Source organism: Miscanthus floridulus, chromosome 3 (genome assembly GCF_019320115.1).
Source record: "Miscanthus floridulus cultivar M001 chromosome 3, ASM1932011v1, whole genome shotgun sequence".
Classification (NCBI taxonomy): Eukaryota; Viridiplantae; Streptophyta; class Magnoliopsida; order Poales; family Poaceae; genus Miscanthus; species Miscanthus floridulus.
Genome location: NC_089582.1, coordinates 118406450 through 118418904, shown reverse-complemented (window position 1 = coordinate 118418904; position 12455 = coordinate 118406450). Strand labels below are relative to the sequence as shown.

General features: G+C 44.6%; 1 protein-coding gene and 1 pseudogene across 9 annotated transcripts; both read right to left on the bottom strand.

Moving 5' to 3' along the window:
• Positions 1-6862, bottom strand: LOC136542188 (uncharacterized). 9 transcript variants are annotated; one of them, XR_010780615.1, is made up of 16 exons: positions 6473-6862; positions 5574-5707; positions 5300-5452; positions 5103-5214; positions 4180-4513; positions 3814-4027; positions 3593-3682; positions 3132-3387; positions 2861-2973; positions 1778-1894; positions 1646-1693; positions 1452-1562; positions 1222-1312; positions 1017-1133; positions 273-353; positions 1-183 (listed from the first exon to the last, which is right to left on the bottom strand). XR_010780615.1 is itself a non-coding variant. In XM_066534510.1 (15 exons), the coding sequence occupies exons 1-14, from the start codon at positions 6726-6728 to the stop codon at positions 1027-1029; spliced, it is 2136 nt and encodes a 711-aa protein (XP_066390607.1). In that variant the 5' UTR covers positions 6729-6862; the 3' UTR covers positions 218-353; positions 1017-1026. The 9 variants fall into 9 exon arrangements, 6 of the variants coding, with proteins under 6 accessions (XP_066390607.1, XP_066390606.1, XP_066390605.1 ...); XM_066534510.1 differs by lacking the exon at positions 1-183 and having other exon boundaries at positions 218-353; XM_066534509.1 differs by lacking the exons at positions 1-183; positions 273-353 and adding an exon at positions 501-824.
• Positions 6863-7170: 308 nt separating this feature from the next.
• LOC136542189 (pentatricopeptide repeat-containing protein At4g01400, mitochondrial-like) lies at positions 7171-9797 on the bottom strand (annotated as a pseudogene).
• Between the last annotated feature and the right edge of the window lie 2658 nt (positions 9798-12455).

The following is a 12455-nucleotide window of genomic DNA, read 5'->3' as shown; positions in this document are numbered from 1 at the left end:
TATATGTATAATAATCCAGTGTCTTCTGATTAACACCACCTAACTTGGATTGTGAGAACTGATAGCTCAAAAATATCAGCGTAAACGACCACCTCTTCGTCATGTTATATTATATGGCATGTGCCGATGCAGACGCCCTGCTCAAGTCCTATGTGAAACCAGGCATCCGGGTCTGCTTTGATCCTACATTTCAACTCAGCACTCAGATCAAGCTCTAGAGAGTTACAGCTTTCGTCTTATTCAGCACTTATAACAAAAGAGTACTAACTGACCCAGTTCAAATCCTTCAATAAAAGTTCCAGCCCATTGCCTTGCGGGAGAATAGTTCAACGAGGTGGCTACAATTGGCTTCTCTGATAAAATTGCACATAAAGCACCAACTGGCATAAGATCGTAATTAATTGTGTGACGCTATGCTGTCTCAATAAAACAAGTGGAAGTGGAGTACAATGAATGCAAGTACAGAAGTAGCATGATTAAACATTACTTGCACAATGGGATCAAAAGCACAACTATTGTGGTTTTAGATTACATCATGTGTTGTAGGGTCCAAGGTTTATTTCCGGTCAGATTCATCCTTTAATCAAAAGCAACATTAAGGGCTTGTCTGAATTCGCAGGGATCTGACCCAATCTTTTCATCCCAATAAACAGGGATCAGCTCTAGTCCCTGTCTATCTAAACAAGCCCTAAGAAACCCTAAGAAGTAAGAACCATACATGTTATCTGCAACTGTAGGCCTGCAAAGTTACCAAGAAACATGCCCAAATGCTAGTCCTTTTTCCCTTTAACCTTTTTGATCTCATGTATGTTTCATCTCAACATCTGCTACCAGAAAATGGTACGAAGCTCAGAATTCAAAAGCAGTATACATACACAATTTTGTATAGGGCTTACAATTCACAATGCTTTTTTTTTGGTAGGACGCTGAAAACATGTTACCAAAGTGCTCGTGGTCCTGAAGATCAAGTTAAACAATCAACTAATGGATAGGGTGTCCATAATTCTAAATTTTACCTATGTATGGTTATATTGCCTTGGTCTTCTCTAGGGCTGGCTTAACTTCAATCTGTTCCACCCATTTACATAGTATGGTATTTACTTCATCTGGAACTTCATCATGTGGAGCATGCCCTGTTATAATAATATAAAAACTCTTTTTAAGTAAAACAGTAAAAAGGTTAAGATTGATGGGTGTCCGGTGATAAGAGGAGGGGCGCACCTGCATTCAACTCTCTGATTTGAACCTTGCTGCAATGCTCTCGGAGCATGGTAACAAACGCCTCAGATTTTGTAAGGGGATCTTTCATACCCTTTGTTTCAAATAAAGCAAACAAATAAAATTAACCTCCCACACATTAGCATCCACCAAAATTTGGCAAGAGTAGTAGATATGCCAGTGTATGATTTTGTATTGACAAGTGAGGCTTGTCGATGGTATTAGGTACATACCTGGATAACCAATATCTTTCCTCCAAAAGAATCAAATAAAAAGTTAAGAGGAATTGAAAGATTGAAGTTGAATACACTCTCAAGGACTGTTGCAGCACCAGGATCATATGACTGAATCTATTTGTCAAGGAAACCTTCAGCAGACTATGTTGCAGTTAAATGTATGGCAAATATACTGCACAGTACAAGGATACAGCTCTTACAATCTGGTCCAGAAGTGGCTTGTCCACCCGTTCGGTTCTCTAAACATGTAAAAGTGTTACATATGGATGGAAGGAACTATTGAATTGAAAGAAAATATAGAAGTGACTTCATAATATACATACTGTAGGATAATATTCTTTAAGAATGCCTTCTGCTCTTGCCCTCAAGAAGAGCAAAAGAAGCTGTGCCTGCAAGCTGGAAAGCCATGATGATGTTCGTCTTTCCTGCTGATGTTTGCACTAACTAGCATTTAATTCAATTTGCAACAACAATACATTTTGGAGACAAGAGTTCAATGTCGGAGATTTTGCGTTTTCTACTACTTCCAATGACCATTACTGAGAAGTATTCTTTTAATGCAAGCACCATATATATGTATCTTGACTACGAAAATGTAAGCCTCACCTAGATATCACACTTCAGTGTTACAAATGATCTTACAGTTCGGATATCAAGAACAATTTTCACAATAAGGATTTCCAGAGCTATGTAAGGTAGATGCGCTCCATAAAAGCACGCCAACAGGGGTAATTAATATTACTAACCAACAAATTCAATTTGTAGGGCACACTTTTTTTTCAATATAAGTTGTAGCCAACAGGAACATGGAAATGTATGGGACAGCTGCATGCATAAATCTATTAGCTCCACAAATTGATATGATGACAGTTGCAACAGCTATGTAAGGTTGATGTGCATCAACACAGATACTAACTCCATCCCAAAAAACTTGACGTTTTAGTTTTGTCCTAAGTCAAACTATCTTAAGTTTGACCAAGTTTATGTAAAACAATATTTATATTTATATTAGTATCATTAGTTTCATCATGGAACATATTTTTTATAGTGTGCCTATTTGATGTCATAAATTCTAGCAATTTTCTCTATAAATTTGGTCAAACTTTAAATAGTTTGACTTTGGATAAAACTAAAACTTCAAGTTTTTTGGGATGGAGGAAGTAATTAATATTACCAAACCAAAAAAGTTCAATTTGTAGGGCATATTATTATCAATTCATTTGTAGTCAACAAAACCATGAAAATGTTTGAGACAGACAAGCATAAACCTATTACTCAGGAAATTACTATGATAAAACATTGATTCTTAGCTCTGTAATAAAACCACGGTATGCCTGAGCTTTCAGTAAAACATGTAAATAAGAAAGCATAATTAAAAATAGGATACAGAAGATCGGTTGCCTTACTTCACTCAGTGGGACGAAGGAGTAACTTGGAACAACTGAACCAGCTGAGTTTAAAAGAACCAGAGATTTTGCAAGAGAAGGCCATAAACCAGCAGCAATAGCACAGATATAACCTGAGAATGTTTGAGAAAGAGAATGACTTCATCAAGATTGTGTTCTGAATAGGGTTGCACATCAACTTAGCACAGATATAACTTCATTAACGTTGCGCTGTGCAAAAAAAATGTATTCCCATCATCTGTATAGAAAATTTTAAATATAATTCATGTACCTCCAATAGAGTTGCCAAGAAGATGAACAGGCTCCCTCACAATATCGACAATAAAGTCTCTCAGTAGTTCTGACCAGAAAAGTTCTGAATAGTTGACATTTGGTTTCTCTGATTTACCAAAGCCAACAAGAGTAATTGCCCAAACTCGGTGGCCCATATCAGCAATCTTGTCTATATTGTCACGAAAATGCTCCAGGAAAGCTCCAAAACCATGCACAAGAAGAACAGCTGGACCTTCATTGCCAAGAAAGGTGTACTGCAGAGGGGGGTTGAAATTAGGAATTTGTGGTAAGCAACATAAATAAAGTTGTGTACATAGATAAATTTAGACAAACATCCACAACATGTATACAGTAAAGAATGGTTGAAATAATGAAATAAGGAATTTGCACTAACCGGCATAAATAAAGTTGTGTTTATAGTGATTTTAAATGCATAACCGCAGAAAGTAAGAAGACAACCTGTACAAGATAACCCTTCCATCTCCAAATTCTTATAGGATATTTCCCCTCGACACATACTTGGGATTTTGATGCCAAGAGCCAATACCACTGTCATGTAACAAATAGATTGTTAAGAGGCAAAAGAAAGTGGTGCTTGGTTTGCTTAACAAATGAGCCCAATAGAGAAGGAAAAGGTATGACATTGAAAACAAGATAGGAAAGATATAAAATAAAAATACCTCCATCGAACATATAGCATCAACTGCTGCTGTCACTGTAGGTGTTGAGTACCCAAATGGTGATAGAAAACCTGCATTGCGATCTTTTTCATATTGAATAGTCTCCATGTAAGCTTTCCTCCTAGATATGACTCCAAGCTGAATTGCAGGACCAAATAAGATGTAGAATGAAGCACCATATCTGGTTTCAGCTAAGCGCACTTTATCATGCAGCCTGGATAAAGAGTTAAATCGGGTCAGATATGAAAACTCACTAAGAATTCATATAATACATTAATACCAATGACTCCATTACATGAATAAAATGAAAGACAAAGTCCCTGGTGAGAATTTAATTGAAGGACAAAATTAGTTGGTGATACATACTCTTGCCAACTAGCATTTCCTGTGCCTTCCAGGTATTTTAGGTAAGCAGACAAAGCATCCAAAGTAATATCTGTTCCACCCCTAACTTCCAGTGAGTTTTCTGATGCAAACATTGAGTTTATAATCCTCTTTCTTGATGAACCAGAATCCATGGTGATATCCTCTATGTTTTCTCCATTGCTGGTGCTTAATGTAGCATTACTTTTGATCTTCCTTTGACTGATTGTCTTTTTAAGAATAGATATTGCAGACATGCTCTTGAGAGGAGCCCAATTATCCTCTGGTGCTATGTCTTTCAGGAAACATTTTAATTCTTCCAGAGTGGGTAGAGGACCTGAATAGGAAATTATTATAGAGTAGCTAAGTGGGGACACAAAAATGTCCAAAGAAATGGGTAAAATAGCAGAGTGAAATACATCAACATCTTTAAACTTGTCCAGAGATGCCATGTAAGTCCTGGAACTATTGATTTGCAGTTTCACATCCCTGAACTTGCTAACATCCAAGGTCCAAACCCTCATAACCAGTGTTAATCAGCTTACTTGACATCCCTTCAGACCTGCTTCTGGGCTTATAAGATTTGCAGTTTCTGTGGGTGGAGCTTTTACAAAAGCTGGTTTCTTAGAAAAGCTCCTCCAGACCTGCTTCTGGGCTTATCAGATTTTATAGTAGTAAAGCCAGATTTTGCAGGCTTGTGGCTTCTCCAGAAGCTCCTCAGAAGCAGGCTACTTGTTTCATCTTCTGGCTTCTGAGAAGCCAAAGCCACAGAAGCTCAAACAGACAGGGCCGTAGTAAGTTCATAGTCATGGAACTGGAAATTAATAGTTCAGGGGACAAAGATGACACCCTTGAACAAGTTTAGTGACCACTGGTACATTTGACTCAATAACATATAATGCAGAAAGAATAGAATTAAAGTGCACCTGTGTCTAACTCCAAATTTAGAGCAGGCAAAGTTGCCGCAGCAAGAGGTGTGGCCAATGGTATTTTTTTCTTTAAAAATTCGTCATGTGATGTCGATACTGCTGCCAAATTCTAGTATAATGAGTACTTCAGCTATCAGCATGTCATATATATTTAAGTTAATAGAGGATAAAAGGAGAGGTTGTAATTAAATTACCTTATAGTCATACAATGGGGCACTCCAAGCCACTATCTTGGGAGGGCTTCCCCATGAGAATGGCCCATTAGATAAAGATGATTCAACATTCGCCAGAACATCACGCATTCTATATTCAACTTCTTCTTCTGTAAAAATGAGACCTGCTTGTACCTGTTATGCTCCACCAGTGCATGCAACATTGCAACCAGAAGATACTTATGTTAGATAGCTAGATGCGAACCTACATGTAAACTCTTAAGCTCAATGCTCAATATAAACCTTGCATAGTGACCTCATTCACAAGCTTCAGCACGACATCTTCAGCGTTTCCCAGGCCTATGAGCAAATCAGAATCTTGAGATTTCAACGCCATCTTAAGATCTTTCAGAGCAAATAGCAGTAGTTCCAGCATTTTATCTGAATAGCCTGCAAGTGATGGGGGGAAATTATATAGATGCTTAGTTCAGTGATGCTACTAATTTTAACAGTGTGGAACTAGGGCTGGTAACCAACAAGTCATTAACAATTAACAAACCCATCCTAATTCTGCCAAACAAACTATAGGAAAAATAGCAAACAAATGAGTTTAAGATGTCCTATAAAAGATGGACACAGTTGCTGTGCAGTCTGTAGTATGCTGCAACTTAGACAATTGCACTACCAACCATCAAAACCAAATCCAACAGCACCGAAAAAAAAAATGTAGCAAATCACTGTGCCCCACCTGGTAAAAGTCATTGTCACGATCCTAGTGTAGCAGGAAATCTAGAACAATAGGCTGAGATTGCATGCAGTCTTAACTTGTGATCTTAGCACTTCTGATCCGGGATTTTGGTGACAATACTTCTCTCAAGAAGCAGCAATTACAATGCAGTCCAAGACAGAAATGGTTTCAATATCTAATAGCTTTTGATGCAAAGCAGCACATGTTTAATGCCACTAAACTTCACGGTAGCAGAAGTAGCGAGTTCCACAGTGATGGCAGACAGCCCGGACTATTACTTCGAGTTAGCAATGGACACTATGCATGCTCAGTGTTCAACTTCGGCTTTGGCACCACGCTGGACGCACGAGAGACAGGTACAGAAGCAGCACGGACACAAAGCCCATCACACCGCGCGCACTATTCACAAATCCCACACCCCAACAGTCAACCGGATCGGACGTCTAGCACCAACACAAGCAACATACCGGCGAGGATGCGTCGGTCAAAGACGTAGAGCGGCACAACGGGGCGCCGCGGCTCCGAGACGGCGGCGGCGAGGCCCGGGTGGTCGTCGATGCGGAGGTCATGCTTAAACCACACCACCGCGGCCGTGCCCCCGTCCCTCACGGGGGTGGCGGCATTGGAGACGACGATCCGGCCCTGGCATCGGTTGCGCAGGATCGGACGGCGGTGGGGCGGGGCTGGGAGAAGCGGCCCGAAACGGAGCGCGAACAGAGCCATGGGAGGGGCTGCGCGGAGGCGTCAGCGGTAGCAGCAGCAGCAGCCATAGGCGGGGAAGAGCGGGGATAAGAAGGGCGGGGCTAGGGCGCGCCCATGGCGAAATTGTGGCGGAGGGCGGCTGCTCGGAGTCGTGCGTGAATTTTCTGTGGCGGAGGACGGCGGCCACTTTGGCCAGTGCAGCGGTGGGGCTCCGCAGCCGCAACCGTAGGTCCGCAGCAGAGACCAGGAGGGAGGGAACGCGCAACAGAACAGGAAGCGCAGGTCGTCTGGTCCGCACTCCGCCGCAGCAGAGGCCAGTGGGGTCGCGGGGAAGAAAACGTCCGTATGTGGTTGCGAAACCACTGCATATTCAGAAATCAGAATCGCGGTGAAGAAAACGTCCCGTATCCGTGTCGCTGAACCACACATACATTGGCCTGTTTTACTGGAATCGGGAATCTTCAGGAAACAGTTAAATTCCCCCGTTGCAAAGAGCTACGCCCTGTTCGTTTGGGCTGATAGGAGAGCAGCGAATCTGTACTGCGCCTCCCATTCACAGGATTTGAACCAAAAATGAAATGCAAGAATCACCCAGCAGTCCAGCTATCATTTGCAGTAGTTCCGGTGGGTACTATCAATAATGTGGAGAGAACCCATTCTTCAGTTATATAGCGAACTGACAGTCTGTATATTTCGGAAATTGAATAGAAGCGTGTTTAACACAGAGGATACCATCAACTGAGATCAATTGAAGTTACAAATTTGCATTCTGCTCTCCTTGAGCCACTGTAATTTACCCCATAACCATACTATTATTTACCACAAGCAACCATGCTTGATTCAGCAAATTATCGTTATGGAAGCAACTTGCAATAGCTTCCTCCAGGGTCCGCGCAGAGCAGGATCCCCGGTGCTTGCCAACATCTCTTTCCTGAAGCCTGAACTCTATATACAACCTATAAAGTACTCACGACTGCTTAGTAACGGTAATTTTGACATAAAAAAAATATTATTCATGTAATGCCCACCCCTCCTCATAAAAGTATTATCTCCGTCCCAAAAGTTAATGCAATCCTAGTTCAGCTATGTTGACAAATAGAGATTTCCGGCTGATAAGGTTTTGTCTCTCATGGAAACCATGTAGTTCCTTTCTCATAATAAGATAAAAGACTTCACTTCAGAAAATCAAACAGCAGCTGGAGTCCTGCCCCTAAGTTCTCTTTCTTGAGCACTAACTGGATGTATTGTCATTATGTTAGCTCCATGGATGCTGATCCTTCTCTGAGTCCCTAACGCCAAAACCACACTGGGTATAAGAAGATTAGGCATAGATATATTAGGACAATATATGGATGCTGCTGCACTTAATGCGAAAGAGCATGAACACTGCAGTAAAAGAAAGAAACGGAAAATGGTAGGCTTGCTCCAAAATCTTATCTTCACAATTTAATGTTTGAACAGATCCAGCTAAATGTTTCAACTACCAAGCTATTAAAAGCGCCAAAAAAAAAAACAGTTCGAGAAATTGACTTTGATGGAAGTATAGGAATGTACTAGAACCCAGGGACACTAGCAACAGGCTTGGCTGTGCTACTATGATTCATATTATGATTTATCAGGAGATGGCTTACCTTACTGAAACTAACCAGCAAGACAAACCAGATAATGCTCCTAATACTCCACTAGAGGCGCTTTAGCAAGAAAATTGGTCATGCTATCCAGTTTCTGCCATATCTCCTGCTATTTTCTTGAAGAACTGTTCCTTTGTATCCAACAGATATTAAAGATCAATAGTTTGTTTTGCATCAGTCAAGTGACATCACTTAAGGTACTGCTAGAGATCGTGTTTGAACCACACTGCCATCCCACCATCTGCAACAATTCTGCCTCAATACAATCCTTATCAGTACAAACACACCTGATCAGTGAACTCCAGCTCTCAACATGCGGAACCACTCCAAGATCAAGCATCCAGCTCATAATTTGTGCAGCCTCTTCTACTTTCCCAACTGTACAGCAACCCTTGATAACTGAATGAAACACTGAGAAATGTGGAACAAGCCCTTTACCAACCATGTCCGCCAGGTAAGCCTCCGCCTTATCGTATAATCCGCTTACGCACAGCCCATTCACCACTGTGGCATATGTCACTGCATTCGGTGTACATCCGCTCTCCACCATATCACCAACAACCTTGCAGGCATCCAGTGGCCGTCCCTCGCGGCACATCCCGACAATGACCGTGTTGTAACTTGTAATGCACAATGTCAGGGGAGACTCCACGGCCTCGCATGAGACAGAGCAGGCGGTATGCCTCTCGGAGCTGCTTCTTGCGGCAGAGAGCGTTCAGCACGGTGGTGTACGCCAGTGGATCGGCAGGGATGCCCCTGTGCAGCATTTCGTCGAGCAGTGTAGCCGCGGTTCGGACCTGGGCCTTGCAGCAGAGTGATTGCGTAAGGATGCGGTAGGTGTCGGCATTGGGGCATACATGGAGCGAGCGGAGGCGGTGGAAGAGTGAGAGTGACACGGCGACGTGGCCGGATCGAGCCGCGGCGTCGATTAGCAGGTTGTGGGAGGCGAGGACGAGCGGAGCGGGGAGAGGTAGCCGCGAGGAGACGAGGCGGAGGAGGTGAAGCGCAGACGGGAAGTGGGACGGGGTGGAGGATAGGGCGCCGAGGAGGCGGAGGAGGAGCTGCGGGTGGAGCGGCAAAGGGCTGGGCCCCGAGACGAAGAGGGAGTTGAAGGTGGAGAGAAAGAGCTGAGGCGGCCGGCGGAGGTGGAGCACCGAGAGGAGAAGTGGGAGCAGGAGGTGCGGGGACGGGAGGCGGCGGAGGAGCGCGAGCGCGTGGGGTAGGTGGTCGCGGCGGCGGGCGAGGCGGAGCAGGAGGGAGTGGAGCGTGGCAGGGTGCGGCGTGGTGGTCGGGGAGGTGACGGTGACGAGCTCCAGCGCGAGGAGCGGATCCTGCTGCGACGTCACCAGCTTGTGCAGCCGCGCCGGCGATATCGCCGGCGGCGATGGGAGCATCGGCGCGGCTGTAATGGCGGCGTGGGCTAGCAGTGGGCTACAGGCCTACAGGCTACAGCCTACAGGCGCCGCGAGATGGAACGGAGCGAAGGAAAGATCAGTTTTTCTGATGACTAGTGGCATTATGGACTGGACTGAAAAGTGGGCCAAGATTTGTGTTCTGCTCTTTGATTTCGGGCCGATGACCGCTCACTGTTTGCGCCTTCAAACGGATGCAACTGTATCGCGATATTGGGCTTCGTATAGGCGGGCCGTGATTGGTTCAAGCAGATTTGCTTCGCCTTCTCACTTTCTCATTGCTCTCGCAGTCATCCTGTAGGTGTGCAGAAAATGCTATTGCTGCCTCAAAAAAATGTTGTTGGTGCAAGATATTTTTCGTTGATTGATCTACTCTACTCGGTAGGTAAATAAGACAATAAGCATAGAGAAGATGATCAAAGTTGTGCAAGATCACAGCTGATGTCGGTTTCTTCGGTAAGTATTTATGTCAGACTTTACTGGAGCTTAACAATAAGAACATAAGCAAAATCAGTAACTTAATGGATCTGATGCCACTCTTAAGTAGAGCCGATAATTTAACCTTAATCTAATTCAAGCAGTGGAGATCGAACTTAACCGATGCAGTCATACTTGAAATAGATAAGAGTCGATAAGTAACTTATACTAAAGTTCATAGTGGAGGTCGAACATAACCGATGCAGTCGTACAAACAAAAGTATAAGCCATGACAGTACTTACAGACAAGCCGGAGGTCGACCGGACCGATGCAACCCTGCTTGTTGAAGAACTCGCCGAGATCTACACTACTCCTACTCCTAAGGGTTGGCGTAAAGCCAAAAAAAAGTAACTTGTATTGATTGATTGGATGTCCTTTTACAATAGCCGGGGTTTAATATTTATACCCGGAGTCTAAGCACGAATCCTACTCAAGTATAACTCATTACAATCTTTGGAAAAATATTCCTAACTTAAGATAACTTAGACCCCAATCTTTCTCTTTTTGTATAGTCCGACATGTATTTCTCGACGTCAATCGTAGCTCATTGTCGTTATCTGCTGACGTCATTCGAAGAGAGCCGATTCCAACGCTCCATCTGAATCAGCTGATATCGATCCTCAATTAATCGATTCCTTGATTGACACAATCTTGGAAGCTTCGAGTTCCCGCATTCTTCTTCCCAAATTTTGGTGTAAACACCAAGTACGTCGCGAAGTGCGACATTTGTGAAAGAGTTAAGGCATACCATATGCGTACACCGAGATTTTTGCAGCCCTTGCCTATCCCTGTTTGAAAATGGGAGGAGATTTTCATGGATTTCATTATGGATCTACCCCGCACGTTCAAGGGCTATAACTCTATTTGGGTCATTGTGGATCGTCTCACTAAGACCGCTCATTTTATTCCGGTAGATACCAGGTATTCCATCAAGAAGTATGCCAAGTTGTATTTTGACCGGATCGTGATCCTGCATGGAGTTCCTCTTACTATCGTCTCTGATAGAGGGTTAGTCTTTGTCTCTCATTTTTTGGGAGCAACTCCAGGAATGTCCTGGTACTAGTCTCCTTAGAAGTTTAGCTTATCATCCACAAACTGATGGTCAGACAGAAAGAGTCTGTCGGTGTTTCGGACCGAGGGGTCCTCAACCAACCAGTGAATTTGAACTGCGTGCTCCTAATCCCGGATGGTGATGCAAAGAGACACAAGGTTTATACTGGTTCAGGCAATCGATGCCCTACGTCCAGTCTGAGAGATCGATCTTGTATTCCTTTCACCGAAATGCTTGTAGTAGGGGGTTACAAGCTAGGGGAGAGAGGGAGCTAGTCCTAGGTCTCGGCAAGGTGTCGTATGGGCCGCTTGAGACGTTGCTCTCAGGTGGTTGGGATATGCGCGTGTGTGTGTGTTACAAGGTGTTCTCCTCTTCTTCCCCTCCTCTAAGTGGCCCAAGTCCTCTCCTTTTATAGTTGAAGGGAGGACAAGGACAGTACATGTGCTGACTATACGGCATCGTGTCAACAGGGGCGGTGTGTCCAAGCCCTGTGGCCTGTTCCTGTGGTGGCATGGTCGTCGGAGTGGTCTGTCCTTGGAGCATTGGGGCGACGTGCTGGTCACGTCCGACCCTGTGCGTCATGGGAGCCCCTAGGCTGCCTCGGAGTGGGTGCGGCGGTGAACGTGCAAGCCGCTGTAGACGGACTGTATGTGAGGCCAAGGCTTGGTCGGTGCCGAGGCTGCACCGCAGTGGGGGGGGTCTCGGTGGGCACAAACCCCGAGATAGCCAAGACCTTGGTGCACAGTGCCGAGGCCCCGAGTGGGCGGCTGATCTGATGCGCCGGCTTGGAGGCGGTGATGACCCGGGCCAAGTTGTCTGTGCGATGTTGTTTTTGAGGCGGGAATCGTGGGACACAGTGTAGTGTGGGCGCTGATCGTGGGCATAGCGTCATAACACAGTGGCCGATAATCCCCGCCGTGCCCTGTCCTAGCCGGTATGGCGCTGATGCGACCTCGGGTCCCGTCGGCCATTCTGTGGTATCGAGCCATCGTCCGGCTGAGATTGCGGGAGTGGTTGAAGTATTAATGAGACATGATGCGCTGTCGGGAGGGTCGGTCGAGGCAGGGGGCGACGGGCTGTGGACGAATCGGCCTCGAATAACATGAAGAATGAGGCCTCGCGTGAGACAGAGATCGGACTCCTTGCCGAGGCCTTCCGCGAGAGGCCTCGCGCGAT